At 35.0% G+C, this 15,257-nt stretch overlaps 2 protein-coding genes across 4 annotated transcripts in view; one reads left to right on the top strand and one right to left on the bottom strand.

Moving 5' to 3' along the window:
- Positions 1-3,039, top strand: part of LOC124362872 (RNA-binding protein 1-like) — a 41,529-nt gene extending 38,490 nt beyond the window's left edge. For all 3 annotated transcript variants that reach the window (XM_046817742.1, XM_046817750.1, XM_046817758.1), the window contains one exon: positions 2,824-3,039. The gene's annotated coding sequence lies outside the window, so the exon portion shown is untranslated. The remainder of the gene's footprint in view (positions 1-2,823) is intronic.
- A 9,563-nt stretch (positions 3,040-12,602) lies between these two features.
- LOC124368111 (casein kinase II subunit alpha) lies at positions 12,603-14,353 on the bottom strand. The gene has a single exon (XM_046825413.1). It carries the CDS (start codon positions 13,912-13,914, stop codon positions 12,781-12,783), a length of 1,134 nt encoding a protein of 377 aa, XP_046681369.1. The 5' UTR covers positions 13,915-14,353; the 3' UTR covers positions 12,603-12,780.
- Between the last annotated feature and the right edge of the window lie 904 nt (positions 14,354-15,257).

The following is a 15,257-nucleotide window of genomic DNA, read 5'->3' as shown; positions in this document are numbered from 1 at the left end:
AAAGTGGAGGGACCACACAACCCAGGCTGTCCATCACATTCTAAACACTGCCCACATCACGTATTTCCTTTTCTGCCATTTTGCATAGCAATCTCTGCACCTATTTTGGTTTACTTCTCTTTTCCACCAAGCCCACTTTTTCTGTAATTCCGTGAGGGTACATGGACGGGACGCGGCGGCGATTCAGAGGTCGAGGAGGCTCGGGAACGTCCGGGAGTAAGCTTGTCAATAACATCCAGACGGATCGTCGTACAATTGGCATATTTGTTTTCTCCACTTGATGTGCGAACCGATTCGTTATTAGAGATAGTGTGCATTCACTAAACATCATCCTGAATTAAGTGGACTATAAAATCTTTTAAATACCACCGCAAGTGTTTTCCTTCTCGCAAGGGAATAATATGATCATCAATTTGGTCACTGCGGTCCACGCCTTTCATAAACTTGGTTGTATGAACATTTGGTAGTGGTTTTAGTTCTCTCCAATCCACGCTCAAATTAATTGAATTCACCCATGTCATTTTCAAATTTCAGTGGATATGTAAAGAGACAACGCTTTTGTCTTTCCATTTGGCCGGACAACAACACTTTTCGGGCGTAGCGGGCGATGGGTTTGCACGCCTTTTTCAGGGTTTGCCGATTTGACTTCAGGAGATACGTATTTTTCTGTCCAGTCCGAAGAGTTCCAGTGCAATATGTAATTCTCTACGGAGCAGGCTTGAGGCCAAGAGTAAAACTTATTATAATAATTATCCATAAATAAAACTGTCGGCCACAATTTGAGTTTCCCTGTGCAATCAGCTTCAATACAACATTGGCTGCATGCCCCTTGACCACCGTAAATCACTAAAACGTTCCGCAATAACATAAAAACATCGAAGTATTTAGGCCATGGGGGTACACAGAAACTGTACAGTTTAGATGCCGTTTACTTAATGGCCGTTTCCCTTTTATAATATTGCCTAAAGTACAAACCGTTTTTTTCCCCTCCATAAACACCCATTCCCCGTCGTCCAAATGCACAACTTTTTTTGGAGTGATAAATTAAATTGAGTCCATGTTTATTGTTGAAGTAGTCCAATTAGAAACTGTGTACTTTTAGAAAGCTCTGTTGTTTGGGTTAGGGTACCTTTCAAAATTAATGCCATCAGCAAAATTATAGCATGAAATTTGTCCCCTTGGCCAATGGAATTTGGGGAAGCACGTTGAAAAACAGTCTTACAAGATTTTTTCCAATAGTCTTGTATTCCGGGTAATTGTACTTATTACCCATGTGCGCAGCAATAGGCCAATAAAAACATTTGAGATCCTCTCACGGTAACTGTTCTTTCCATTTATGGAATTCCGTGAGCCTGGGGTTTGTAGGTAGGTCCACAGAATAACTCCAACGCGTAATCTATTCGTAGGTTAGCCACAATGCCCTCCAAAAAAAATCACATCCAAGACACCCTAACCAGCCAAACAAGGAAAAAATTGATTGGTGTAAATCTCATTAGGCAAGAGGGACTAAAAACTTTTCCTCTTTTGTAAACCGGTAACATCTTTCATACCAATATGTTTGAGGACTTCCATTGTGGTGGTCTTACGTCATAGTCTGGGTCTTCGACCTCTGGGACCTCATCAGTCGTCAGTAATTGTTCATCGTCTGGTAGGTCCGGAGCATAACCATGACACCAGGGTCGTCTTCATAATCAGAATCACTATTAAGCCCACAAAAACTGACGTCTATATCTGGGGATTCCACTAGTTTCCAGGAGGGCAAAATCCATGTCTATTGTATAATAAGAATAACACTAAACACACAACAAAAAGCGGTAAAATTTGAAGTAAGTCTAAAAAAATACTAACCACCAAAACGCTAAACTGAGAAACGGCCGACCACAAAAACAGGCGGGAAAAGTATATCCCCACGAGCGGCAAAAAACTGGATCAACCCTACACGACGGAGTGCTAGAGAGTCACATGTACTGACCTGGGTTTCTCTAAACAATGGCGCTGTGCAGTAGATCTACGTCAATGCGCGTCCCTGGTGGCGCGAGGCAGCCGTTGCCAGTATGATCTACCGCAAACCGCATTGAACGTGTTAAAGATTGCCCAATCATCCAGTGTAACTAAGGATGAATAATACTGCAGTTGTAAAGAGTGCCTCTATACATTAGAACCATTTATTTGCAATATTATTATTATACTGTTTAAAAGTAAATTGTGTTATTTTTCACAGAGAATATTAATTATCTACTCGTTTACAGTGTAAACAATCTTTGCTCCAACTATAGTATTATGTATATGAGTTTCCATATAACAGTTTATGTCAATAAAATAATCTATATTTTAATTAGAGGATTTTTATTTCCCATCTTGTATTTCATTGCTATTTTAAAGGACACAATCTGAGGATGATACAAATCAAAAGTAATGTTCACATTACTTGTCAGTAGTCAACAATTGGCTGTTTCGGCTGGGCTTTCAACCAGTTGATTTTGAGTTACTATGTGATGGTGGCTCAGGACATGACTACAAACAAACCAATGTCTAGGCTATATAAATTGTGAATTAAAGTATCATAGACTGCATTTATATCACTGTTTAAAGAATCAGAAATGGATAGAAATTCCATAAAACTATGGTTTCATCCATTTTCAAATGTTATTAACATAGTGGGTTTTAAAGAAACAGGATATCAGACAACTGCCATCATTATCTGTTTCAAAAACTGAAATACTACTTTTTAAGTACTTGTAGTTTCCTCTTCTTCAGCTGTTCAAACCTGAGATATAATTTTAAGCATGTGTTAAACATTAATATAACAATAATTTGTTCTAGGTGGGGTTGTTCTGGTATGGATCCAGATTTGAAGTATGTGACTACCGCATCATTCCCATTACAGCAAATATATGTAGAGTAGGTTAGGCTTACAATAAATTTAAAATATAAGTATTTTACCCAGTGGTTGATCAAAAATGTGTTGTGTTTGCACCATTTTACTTATTGTGTGAGCTAGTCTAATGACATAATTTGCAAATAAAATACTTATATAAATATGGTGTTGTTATTTATGCTGTACTTGTATTTTATTACAGTATATTTTATACTATACCTGAAATAAAGATAAATTTTCTTTGAAACAGTATTGTAATTGCATCAGGATTCATGTCTACACAGAACAGGTGTTGATAGGTAGGTAGTCATTGTATTCTCTATAGGATAAGAATCTAAAAGTTCTGATGTAATGATGAGTGTGAATCATCTCTAACTGCACATACAGAAGAGGTTATGGAAACTGAATCAAATGTTTTGTTTTTCCCCTTTTTTATACAATGTTTATAAAAACTTACAAAAATAGTATTGATGAACGTCATTTTTAAATTGAGCAAACCTCTTAGTTGTACACTGAAATTTCTAAAGTGTCGGTTTGGTAAGCCATTTCAACATTAAAACAGTTTCCGCAGCATTTACACTGAACAGAATGAAATTTCACAGCTGCACGTTGTTCACTTAAACTTAAGCCATCACAAAAAATGAAACAAGAATAAAACAGTACCAGCAAAATAATTACTGCAAATGAACAGAATAATTCTTTGTTTAAAGGTTATTTTTGACGATGGAAGGATTGTGAAGGAAACAGGATTTTTCCGGACATTTGCCATCGTTCAGTGAAACAAGGAAAAACAGTAAACACTACGTTTCGAGATCTGCAATCTGATCTCTTCTTCAGGTAAAGAACTAACCTAATACATAATTACAAACTAAGTTAAAATAAACAAATCTTACTAAAGCGTTGTGGCACGCCTAAGTCAGGAATCACAACCTACATGTTGTTGTCAACTTCACTAACACTAAAGACATGCACTTAATACAAAACTATACAAAACACTAATCATTAAAAGTAAACTACGGAAAACAGGTCACAATGCGTCTTTCACTCGTCTACTGACCACCTACGACTGACCAGAGGGACTAGCCAATGGCAATCGTGACGGCTGGCTAAAACAAGATGGCGGTAAATACAAGGGGAAGGGGAACAGGAATGGGCCCTTTCGTTATTATTGGTTCATGCGAGATGAACTTCTTAAAACCATATTGTGACTCCGCATTTGGTTTATTACAAATATCCGAATCCGTTTGATACTTTTGGTTTTCTCTTTAGTTCATTTTTTAGAATTGGCAACCAAAGCGGCCTAATCTCGACTGATGGTTGACTGATTGGTTGGTCTGCCAATTTAATGTATGTTGCCTCAATTAATTTCCTTTTGAAGAAATGTGGTTCCCGGTGTATTATGTGGGCTTTCATCCCAATTCATATGATGGTCTTCGGACCAACAATGGTGTGCAATTTTTGACTTTTCTGTGAAACCCTTTCTCGTGTTTTCTTTGTGTTCTTTTATCCTTACGTTTAGTGGTCTTTTTGTCTCGCCTATGTATTCCCTATTGCAGCTACATTTTTATACTGTAAACACAGTTTTTTGGAATCCTGTGTGCCATTTTTTGGTTTTGTTTTTACGAGACTTTGTCTAAGAGTGTTGTGTGTTTTAAAAACGCGGTTCTAATGTTGTACTTTCTACCTACTCTTCTAATTTTCTCCGATAATCCCGGCACATAAGGGATTGACATAAACGCAAATTTATCCACAAATCTGTTTTTCTGACTCAGGAATGATTCTTCTGGTTCGTTTGCACTTATTAATTACTAATTGAGGGTATCCATTGCTTCTGAGATCCGATTCAATTTTCTTAAATTCTTCTTTTAGTCCCATCTTTATCTGAGCACAAGCTCTTTGCTCTATCAAACAACGAGTAGGCTACTCCTTTTCATAGTAGGAAAAGCCAGTAAAATTTTGTCTTCTGCTTCTAAATCTTAACTTAAAGAAAGAATTGCATATCATCATCGTGAAAGATACCTCCTCCAAAATAGTATTGAGTGTAAAAAAACTGAATTAAAAACACTGATCGGTACAGAATTCAACAACATTCTCGAAAGCATCCAAAATAGATGTATAAAAAGTTTCTGAAACAGATAAGAAAAATAAAATCTCCAAACTGGAAAAAATTAGGCCTAAAAAATGTGATTTGCCTAAGGATGGCAACGTGAATACGGATGCAAATAATAAAAATGTAATCAACCTCTCTTCAAAAATCCTGAATGAAGCGGAAATATCAGTCTTATCCAAGGGTTTAAACTTTTCTGTGGCACAAAAATCGGTAAAGGCACTGGATTTCGTAACTGGAATCGAGTCGGCTGTTTCACAGTTACCTGAGGAACAGGGGTGACCGGTTTCGTTGTGAGGCCAGTCTTTTACTCAGAAAAATTCCTCCCACAAAACCCAATTTGACAATAGAGGAGAAAAAGGCCAGGTCGATCCTTGGGAAAGACGACACGGTCAAAATCTTACCTGCCGACAAAGGCAACGCTACTGTGGTACTTGACTCAGTAGCGTATAAAGAAAAGATTGTGGAAACTTTAAATACTGGCAAATATACAGTTTTAAATAAAGACCCGACTGATTCATTTGAACGCAAAGTAGCAAACACCTTGAGAAAACATAAAGAATTTTTTTCAGATAAATTTAGATCTAAATTAACTCCTCACCACTCAAAAATCCCCCATATGTATGGCCTTCCCAAAATCCACAAACCTACCATCCCTCTTCGGCCCATCATTAGTTCTCGTGATTCACCTTGCAGGGAATTGTCTAAAGTCCTCTTGGACATCTTAACGCCATTGGTAGGAAAAAAACTGACTCTTTCATCAAAAATTCCAGGGATTTCGTAGAGAAAGTCAAAATCCCTAAAGTTGACTGAAACTGACAAACTGGTAAGTTTTGATGTCGAAAGTCTATTTACAAATGTACCGGTTCCAGAAACTCTCGGAATTATTAAATCACGTCTCAAAGAAGACCAAACATTAAAGGATAGAACTAAACTTCCCGTGCCAGTAATTATGGAAACTGTTAGAACTATGCACTCAATGCAATTATTTTGAGTTAGAGGGTAAAATTTACCGTCAGTCAAGATGAGGGGATGGCAATGGGTTCTCCACTGTCTCCTATTTTTCGCCAATATCTTTATGGAGGAATTCGAGCGAAAAGCTTTTGGCTTCAGCTCAGTTCAAACCGAAGATTTGGTGGAGGTATGTGGATGATACCTTTGTTATTTTTTTCTCATGGAGACATTGAATTAAATAATTTTTTTGAATCACATTAATAGTATTTCTCCTTCCATCCGCCTCACAATGGAAGTGGAAGTCCAAAACAAGCTTCCCTTTTTGGATGTGTGTGTATTAAGAGATAGGGATGTCCTTAAGACAACTGTTTTTCGAAAGATAACACACACAGGAAAATATTTAAATTATCAATCCAACCATCAAAAATCTGTCAAAGAAGGAGTAGCCTACTCGTTGTTTGATAGAGCAAAGAGCTTGTGCTCAGATAAAGATGGGACTAAAAAGAAGAATTTAAGAAAATTGAATCGGATCTCAGAAGCAATGGATACCCTCAATTAGTAATTAATAAGTGCAAACGAACCAGAAGAATCATTCCTGAGTCAGAAAAAACAGATTTGTGATAAATTTGCGTTTATGTCAATCCCTTATGTGCCGGGATTATCGGAGAAAATTTAGAAGAGTAGGTAGAAAGTACAACATTAGAACCGCGTTTAAAACACACACAACACTCTTAGACAAAGTCTCGTAAAAACAAAACCAAAAAATGGCACACAGGATTCCAAAAAAACTGTGTTTACAGTATAAAATGTAGCTGCAATAGGGAATACATAGGCGAGACAAAAAGACCACTAAACGTTAAGGATAAAAGAACACAAAGAAAACACGAGAAAGGGTTTTCACAGAAAAGTCAAAAATTGCACACCATTGTTGGTCCGAAAGACCATCATATGAATTGGGATGAAGCCCACATAATACACCGGGAACCACATTTCTTCAAAAGGAAATTAATTGAGGCAACATACATTTAAATTGGCAGACCAACCAATCAGTCAACCATCAGTCGAGATTAGGCCGCTTTGGTTGCCAATTCTAAAAAAATGAACTAAAGAGAAAACCAAAAGTATCAAACGGATCGGATATTTGTAATAAACCAATGCGGAGTCACAATATGGTTTTAAGAAGTTCATCTCGCATGAACCAATAATAACGAAAGGGGCCCATTCCTGTTCCCCTTCCCTTGTATTTCCGCCATCTTGTTTTAGCCAGCCGTCACGATTGCCATTGGCTAGTCCCTCTGGTCAGTCGTAGGTGGTCAGTAGACGAGTGAAGACGCATTGTGACCTGTTTCCGTAGTTTACTTTTAATGATTAGTGTTTTGTATAGTTTGTATTAAGTGCATGTCTTTAGTGTTAGTGAAGTTGACAACAACATGTAGGTTGTGATTCCTGACTTAGGCGTGCCACAACGCTTTAGTAAGATTTGTTTATTTTAACTTAGTTTGTAATTATGTATTAGGTTAGTTCTTTACCTGAAGAAGAGATCAGATTGCAGATCTCGAAACGTAGTGTTACTGTTTTCTTGTTTCACTGAACGATGGCAAATGTCCGAACAGAATAAGCCAGGTCGACAACACAGGCAAGATTAAACTGACAAAGAGATATGCTATACACGCTTACCGGCAGGAATGCATACTGTATAATCCCCACCCATGGCAATGTTATTAGTTACTTTTGAGTACCCCCTCGTATTACACCTCATGAAGTATTATCAGTTAACATGCTTATCATCATTTATAACATGTTATGGAAAAATGTATAAATGAGAACTGAAATCTTGCTCTCTTCTTCAAATTAAAAACTGAAACAAAAGTGGTTTTAAATCACACAACTTGATGATAAACACACTAAATCAAGTGTAACATCAATGTCAGATCATTCACCTTGGTGATGATGGGTCAAAATTAATATTGGCATCAATGTAACTGGAGACGAAGTAAGCCAAGTTGAATACACCAAATTTTTAGGACTTTCCTGGAATAAACATGTTGACCATATTATTCATAAAATCTCTTCCGGTATTTATGCACTGAGACAATTGTCAAGGGTTTATAGTTTACAAATTTTACGATCCGTATATTTTTCATTAGTGCATTCATACTTATTGTATGGAATAAGCATATATGGCGCAACAACAAAAAAGAATCTGGATAGGTTACTAGCCCAACAAAAGAGAGTTCTATGGGTTATCCTTAGGATTAAAAAGACTGACTCCATTAAGAAATTATTTACAGAAAATGGAATTGTAACGGTATACAGTTTATATATTTATGTAACAGTTCTTTGTGCAAAACAGGTAGAAAACAACACTCCAATTCTAGTTAGTCATCAATCAATACAACACAAGGCATAACAGAAATGTCCCACAACATAATCTTGAATTTTGTCAAAAAGAAAACTGATTTTATGGGACACAAGTTTTTAGTTTAGAGAGTGTTTAAAATGACTTATTTGGTTGTATATTAGGAGAAACCGATCCCCTTTTAAGCCTTATTTTTTCAATCCTCATGGCCTGTGAAAGGATCTTATCAAACCAAACAGAATATGGAGCAGAGTCGGTACAGTAGAAGGTCAGGTCAGTGGTGCTGATAAAAAGTGCGAAGGTCAAATACAGGATTTGTACCTGTGCTAAACCATCAGCACTCCCAATACTCATTTTATGTATATATATATATATATATATATATATATATATAGTATAGTTAACCACTAGCTATGGCCTCAGGGACGTGAGAAATCTATATGAGAGTCAGAACAACCTCTGGTAAATGCAGATTTATAAAATATTAAATATACAGTGTTTGATGTGTAGTTTACTTAAATATGACAATAACAATTAATAGTATTATGTTATACTATAGGTGAAATCGGTAGTGAATCAAACCACATTTAAATATATTAAGGATGTTATTGAAACATTAATGAACTATAATAAAATATTCAACTTAATGAACAAAACTGTGATTGCACATAAGATATTAGAATGTGGCTTCCCTGACATTGCATGGCATGTTTACTGTCACTGAAGGAAAAACAGAGGGGTGGGATTATCATGGAAAGGGCACTAACAATATAATGCCTGGCACAACGAGCCAGTCTGTCCAAGTCCAAGACTACAGTTTAAGAAAATGAAAGAGTTCATGTACATCCTATTCTGTTTGTTTAGGACAGGAAGCTGGGAAAATCTTTCATTGCACTTAGTCCTAAGAGGACCTTTGCTGAATATTTAGGATGGGTAAGATTGGGGGTAGGCCCCACCTCCTGCCGAAATCCTTTGTTACTTCCACCATGGTAGCTATAACCATTATTTCACAGTCACGTCACCTTGAAAGAATGAGAGGCTCTTCCAGTCTAAGCAGGCAGTGAACGGTTCTTCATCATGTCTTCCAAAAAGGTTAAAGGTTTAAGAGAGCCCCCCCCCCCGTTCCTCCGTCATCCTCCACAGTAAACTAGGCCTATTGGTCAATCCTTTTATCCTAATATCTTAACATTTGCGGTTAGTGATGTGCTCCTAGATATTCATATGGTTGCCCAGGTATAACACATCGGATTTGCTATATCCATTGCAGGTTCAACTGGAAGGTGTAAAACTGCCAGAAGTGAACCCTTTAACGCTCACTGGTCGATATTTCAACCACCTCATTATTTGCTCTGTGCACGCTTTATTTTTACTTGTAATCCCTAGACGCACGGTGGTTGAAATTTCAACCACACCGAAATTCTTTCTGTGCACACCCCTAAAATTTGCAAATTTAACATGTTTTATTGATTTAACTTAATACTGGGGTTGTATCTAGACTTGGAAAAATAATTTAAAAAATCCTTTCTTTTATTTGATATATTTTAGGCTATGGTTGATATTTTGACCAGTGACCTTTCAGGTATATGCATAATACCTCATGCTCACTGGTTAAAATTTCAACCACTTATGGATAGGGTTAAAAACGTACAAATAATAATGAATAAACATTATTTATTTAAACCCAAAAAGTTAATCGCATTAAACAGAAACTTAGTTTCATTTTTAAACATAATTGTGATAAAAAAAAACATCAATTATTAAAGCAAAACAGTAATCCAAACCAATATAAACCAAGATTATCATAAAACCTTAATTATTTAAAGCAAAAAAGTAATAACCACCCCCCTGTTTTATATATATAACAGCTTAATTCAAACTAACTATTATAACGAAAAGTATTTAATTCAATGGTAAAAATTATAAATTTTAAATGTAAACAATGTTACATTTAAACAATTTTTGCTAAGAGAAAATTACAAGTTAATAATAATATAAACTATCATAGAAAAAATTGAATCTACTTAACTCCAAATAATTATACTGTACATATTAAATCAAAACATATTTTGATTTAGCAATATTCAGAAGAAAAAAAATATCTATAGGCCTAATCAATACATAGTCATTTGGAAATGAAAAACACATTTAATCTAACCTAATTAAAAACTTAAATATCTTAATTAAAAAAGAAGTAATGAATATAAATTATAGCTCAGGGCTTGTGGAATGGGGCGAAGCTAGCTAGACACAGGGCTGCATCACATTTCTCACAGGCAATACTTGTGCGCTTACATTTTTCCTTCGTATTACATCTTGCACATCTACGAGAAGAAGTGGGAATTGGAAAATGTTCTCCAACATTATTAAGGTCTAAATTCGTTACCTTTCTACCAGTTACTTTGTTTGCAGTTACTGAGGTATTAGCTTTTGGTGTTCTACTACGGAAATTCCCAATGAGTTCTGCTGCCAGCTTTTCACAAAAAAGTAGTTGTGTCATTGGTTTTTTTCTATTTTCAGTTGAAATATACTTATACAAAATAGATGAGTTGACTATGACAGATTCTAAAAGAAAATAAAAGATTTTTAACCACTATTTTCTTGATTTCTGGGCTATTCCATAACATGATTTGTTTATACTACAAAATTATCTTTAAAATGTCATGTAAACTTTCAAGCAAAGTCATTATTTTTTGTTTATAACTTGCATGCCCAAAGATATTCGTCTTATCTGATAATTTTGTCTTCTAGAGGAGAATATCCACATTAAAAGTGTATAACACCAATTCAAAATCTATAAAGATAAACTTTTTATTATAAAATTACCATAATTTAGGACAAAATTCTTTTAGTGTGATATTTAATTTGTTTTAAGAGCCTATATGGCTAATATAATTTAAAAACAAAGCATAATGTAAAGTCTCAATATCACAACCAATGGTAAATAATTTAAATGTATTAAAATCTCACCTTTACTCAGCTGCAGTTAAAAACATAATGACAAACAGGATTTTCTCTGATGTCACTATTCCTAGACGCACGCTGGTCGCAGAATGAGCCACTTTTTTTTTTTTATCTCGATAGAGTGCAGTACAAGTTCCGTTCACGTCTATTTCATATCCCAACATGTCAGGAGGAATTCCAAGAATGGCTAGTGCTGACAAGGACTATATTCGCCCATCCGTATGAGCCAAACTTACCTTAATTGAAAGTGGTTGAAATATCAACCACCGTGCGTAAACGAAACTGAATGCATTTTTGGGTGTGCACAAGGAAGTTTTCCAAGTGGTCGATATTTCGACCAGTGAGCGTTAAGGGAATTAAACATATTTTAGGCAACCTATAAGGGTTAAGGAGCTTTTGTACTTTGCAAAGGGTATAGAGTATAGGTACATAATTCTTTGTTTGTGATTATGTATTAGGTTAGTTATTTACCTGAAGAAGAGATCAGATTGAAGATGTCGAAATGTAATGTTACTCATTTTGTGTTTCACTGAACGATAGAAATTGTCCGGAAAAATCCTGTTTCCTACATAATAGCGAACAAAGTTCTATTTTCCAAGGTCTAAGGACATTAATGAGATCAGCCTGCAAGTGTTACAGTAATGAGGGATACTGAGGATGTTTAAGCTAAGGGCATTTTTTATACATAAAATCCCCCAAAATATGTATTAGAAAACATTGTTTTTACGACCTACATACATTTCTTCATTTTTATATATAGATACTTTGATTATTTAAGCACTTTTATCTCTTGAGTCTAAATTTTTAATTTCTTCATCAAAGAAATATTTTGTTACCTGCTCTGACAACTAAAGCTTATATACCTGTTTTCACTTCTCCCTCCTCATTGAAGTGCTTCCTGCGCCACTATGTGAAACTGTAATACTATCAAAGTTCTTACCAAGATGATGCTTCAAGTAAGGACAAAGGCAATAATTGCTTGGACAAGGTTAGGGCTATTCGATGGATTATACAAAACTTCCCATTCCCCGTGTCTGGACCGCAGTGTGAGGCCTAGTGTAAACATAAAGAAGCCAAATCCCATTGTCAGCTTGCTGTGTCTTTTGTTTTGTATCGTTGGGTTAGAGTTGCACAGTAAGCTTTTGCATTGATTGTTATTCCTCATGGCACCCCATGCACCACACATATCCCAAAAAACTGTTGCCATTAACTGTTACTGTGATAGGCCTCACACCGCTGTTCAGACTCTGCTAAATGTTTGTTTCTTCAGTCAGCAGTCATGTACAACTTGTAATTGTTAATTGACTAATAAGCCTGATAATACTAAAGTTTAAAAGGAAGTGTGCCATAAAAATATCTTTTTGTAATATCACACAAGATGAGAAAAACCATGCTTGTATAATAATCATATATTACTCACAATGTTCATGACTATCCAGGCTAAAATTAGTTCTAAATTAAACTAAGAATTTGTATAAGGAATGAGAAGAATATTGACAAAATATCATCACTACTATAATGTTACGTGGAAGTTGGTGACTCAGCTGTGGTAGTGGAAACAGGAGGCTGAGGCACAACAGGTACTTGTATGGATGTTCCAACAATTCCTGGAGCTTTGTTAACCTGTGGCGTACGGATGATGGAGCTTGAGGAAGGATTTAGAACAGTATCTTTCTTTGTGATGATAAAAAAATAAGGATGCTCCATTGCTTCACGAGCTGTCAGTCGCTTGTAATGGTCATACTTTAGTAATTTATTGAGAAAATCCAAGGCTTCTGGAGAAGCTAAGTCTTTATTATTTTTGTCAACGAATTTCTCCCAATGTTTTCTTGAATGCCACCCTAAAAGATCTATATTCTTTGGTTCTAGATGCATGTTGTATTTTTTTAAATATCTGTACAAATCATCTGTGCCAAGCACTTTGGCTATTCTTACCAATTGGTCATTATTATCACGGCCGTGGAAGAATGGTTCCCTCCTGAATATCATGCTTGCTACCATGCAACCAAATGACCACATGTCCAGAGAATAGTCATAAGTCTGATAATCAACCAGGAGCTCAGGTCCCTTGAAGTAACGGGAGGCCACACGAACACTGTATTCTTGTCCAGGCTGGTAGAACTCGGCAAGTCCCCAATCAATAAGTCTCAACTTCTTCATATTGTGGTCTATAACAACATTGTGTGGCTTGACATCACGATGCATGATACCCATGCTATGACAAAAGTCCAATGCCTTTAGCAGTTCGAAAAGATAAAATCTAATGTCGAAGTCTGTCAGACTTTGGCACAGCTGTTTGAAGTCGGTGTTACTTACATATTCAAAAACTAACGCCGGTGTTTGTGTAATCGGATCCTTGACAGCAGCCAATAAATAAATTATGTTCATACCTCCTTGAAGATTTTTTAAAACTTTGATTTCTCGTTTTATCTTATTTTTCTTTATTGGCTTGAGAATTTTAACAACACATTTTTCATCATTTGTTAGATCCATAGCTTCAAACACGTCACTGAATTTGCCTCCACCTAGTTTAGTGACTAACTGATAATTGTCATGTTTTCCCCAAGTAATAGTGTGGGATTCATAATCCCAATATTCTCTTGGCTTTTTGGAATTGACATCCGTGTACACTCGGGCTCTACTGGGTTTTGCCATTATTAGTCTCAGATTGTAATGAATAAACTATATATATACATCTTGTAATTGTTCATTTATACTATATATTTGACAATCATTAAACTTCAATTCTTGATCATAGAAATACTGGACTTATCTTCTCACAGCATAACATTATTAGCACTGAAATTTATTAATAAAACAGGTTTGTCTTCTGAAATAAAAATTTCTGATTTTAATGGCTGAATGTGAATTTTTTTAATTTAAAGTAATATGTAAATATTCGACTCATTATGGTTAATACTGGAATTATGTTTAGTCCATGTAGAAATGTACTGAAGATAATTATAGTTTGTTCTATATTCTGTTTATTTATAAATAACAGGTGATGATGTACATAATAAAAATAAAAGATGAATGTAAAGCAAAGATAAACTAACAATTAATTGGTAATTAGGTTAGTAATGTGCCATATTTTGTTTATAGTATACTATGGGTAGCGAATAAAATAACAGCCTCCATCTGTTATCTCACCATCAAGCATTAACCAGATGTTTTCTATTATGTTTGTAACATTACTTAAAACTTGCATTATAGTGTTTTGCATATTTCCAGGATGGGAATATGACAACAAATCAAGGATTTCAAATAAAAATTCCTATTTCATGATCTGTACTAAAGTAATATATAAAAAATGTTTAGTGTACAAAAACAATGAATCTTCAAAACTTTGTACATGTTATTAACAAATCAATGGTACTTTCAATTGGCAATATGAAATTTGTTTTAAAGTACCTCTTGTTTTGCCTCTTTCCGTTAAATAAGATGTGTGGACAACTTGGAATGTTTAAATAATAATTGGTTTTGTCAACCACCAAATACAACAACAGTACAAGTTTAGTTCTAAGCCATCCAAGAAGATTTAGTCCAGAAGTCCAATTAAAATTGTTTAAGGTGAAAACAATTTATAGTTTTTAATTTGGGTTTTCAAACATTTCTTTTACTTCATGTTTTTTAAATTGTTATAACAAACTATATTTTTTATGAGAAAAACTCTGAAGTGTTTGCATTCATATTTTTATAATTATTACATCTGTAAAAATAAGACATCTAACTCGGTTCTGTAACAAAAATAAAGTTAATGTGATTTAACATTGTTTTTATGGGGTTAAACTACAGGTCATTTATCACTACTACAAATGGCTCTTAATAATATCATTTTCAATTATTTAGAATCTTCACCATCTTGAAACATTTCCAGATTTAAGAATTAAAGTTCACTTAAATTAGTAATCTCTAAGTTAAGACAACACAAGCCATTTGGAAACTCTTCAACTAAAATTACTTAATTTGCTCTACAGCACATCCAAGAAAACACAAGA

This window comes from Homalodisca vitripennis, chromosome 1 (assembly GCF_021130785.1).
Source record: "Homalodisca vitripennis isolate AUS2020 chromosome 1, UT_GWSS_2.1, whole genome shotgun sequence".
Classification (NCBI taxonomy): domain Eukaryota; kingdom Metazoa; phylum Arthropoda; class Insecta; order Hemiptera; family Cicadellidae; genus Homalodisca; species Homalodisca vitripennis.
This window is presented reverse-complemented; position numbering and strand designations above follow the sequence as displayed.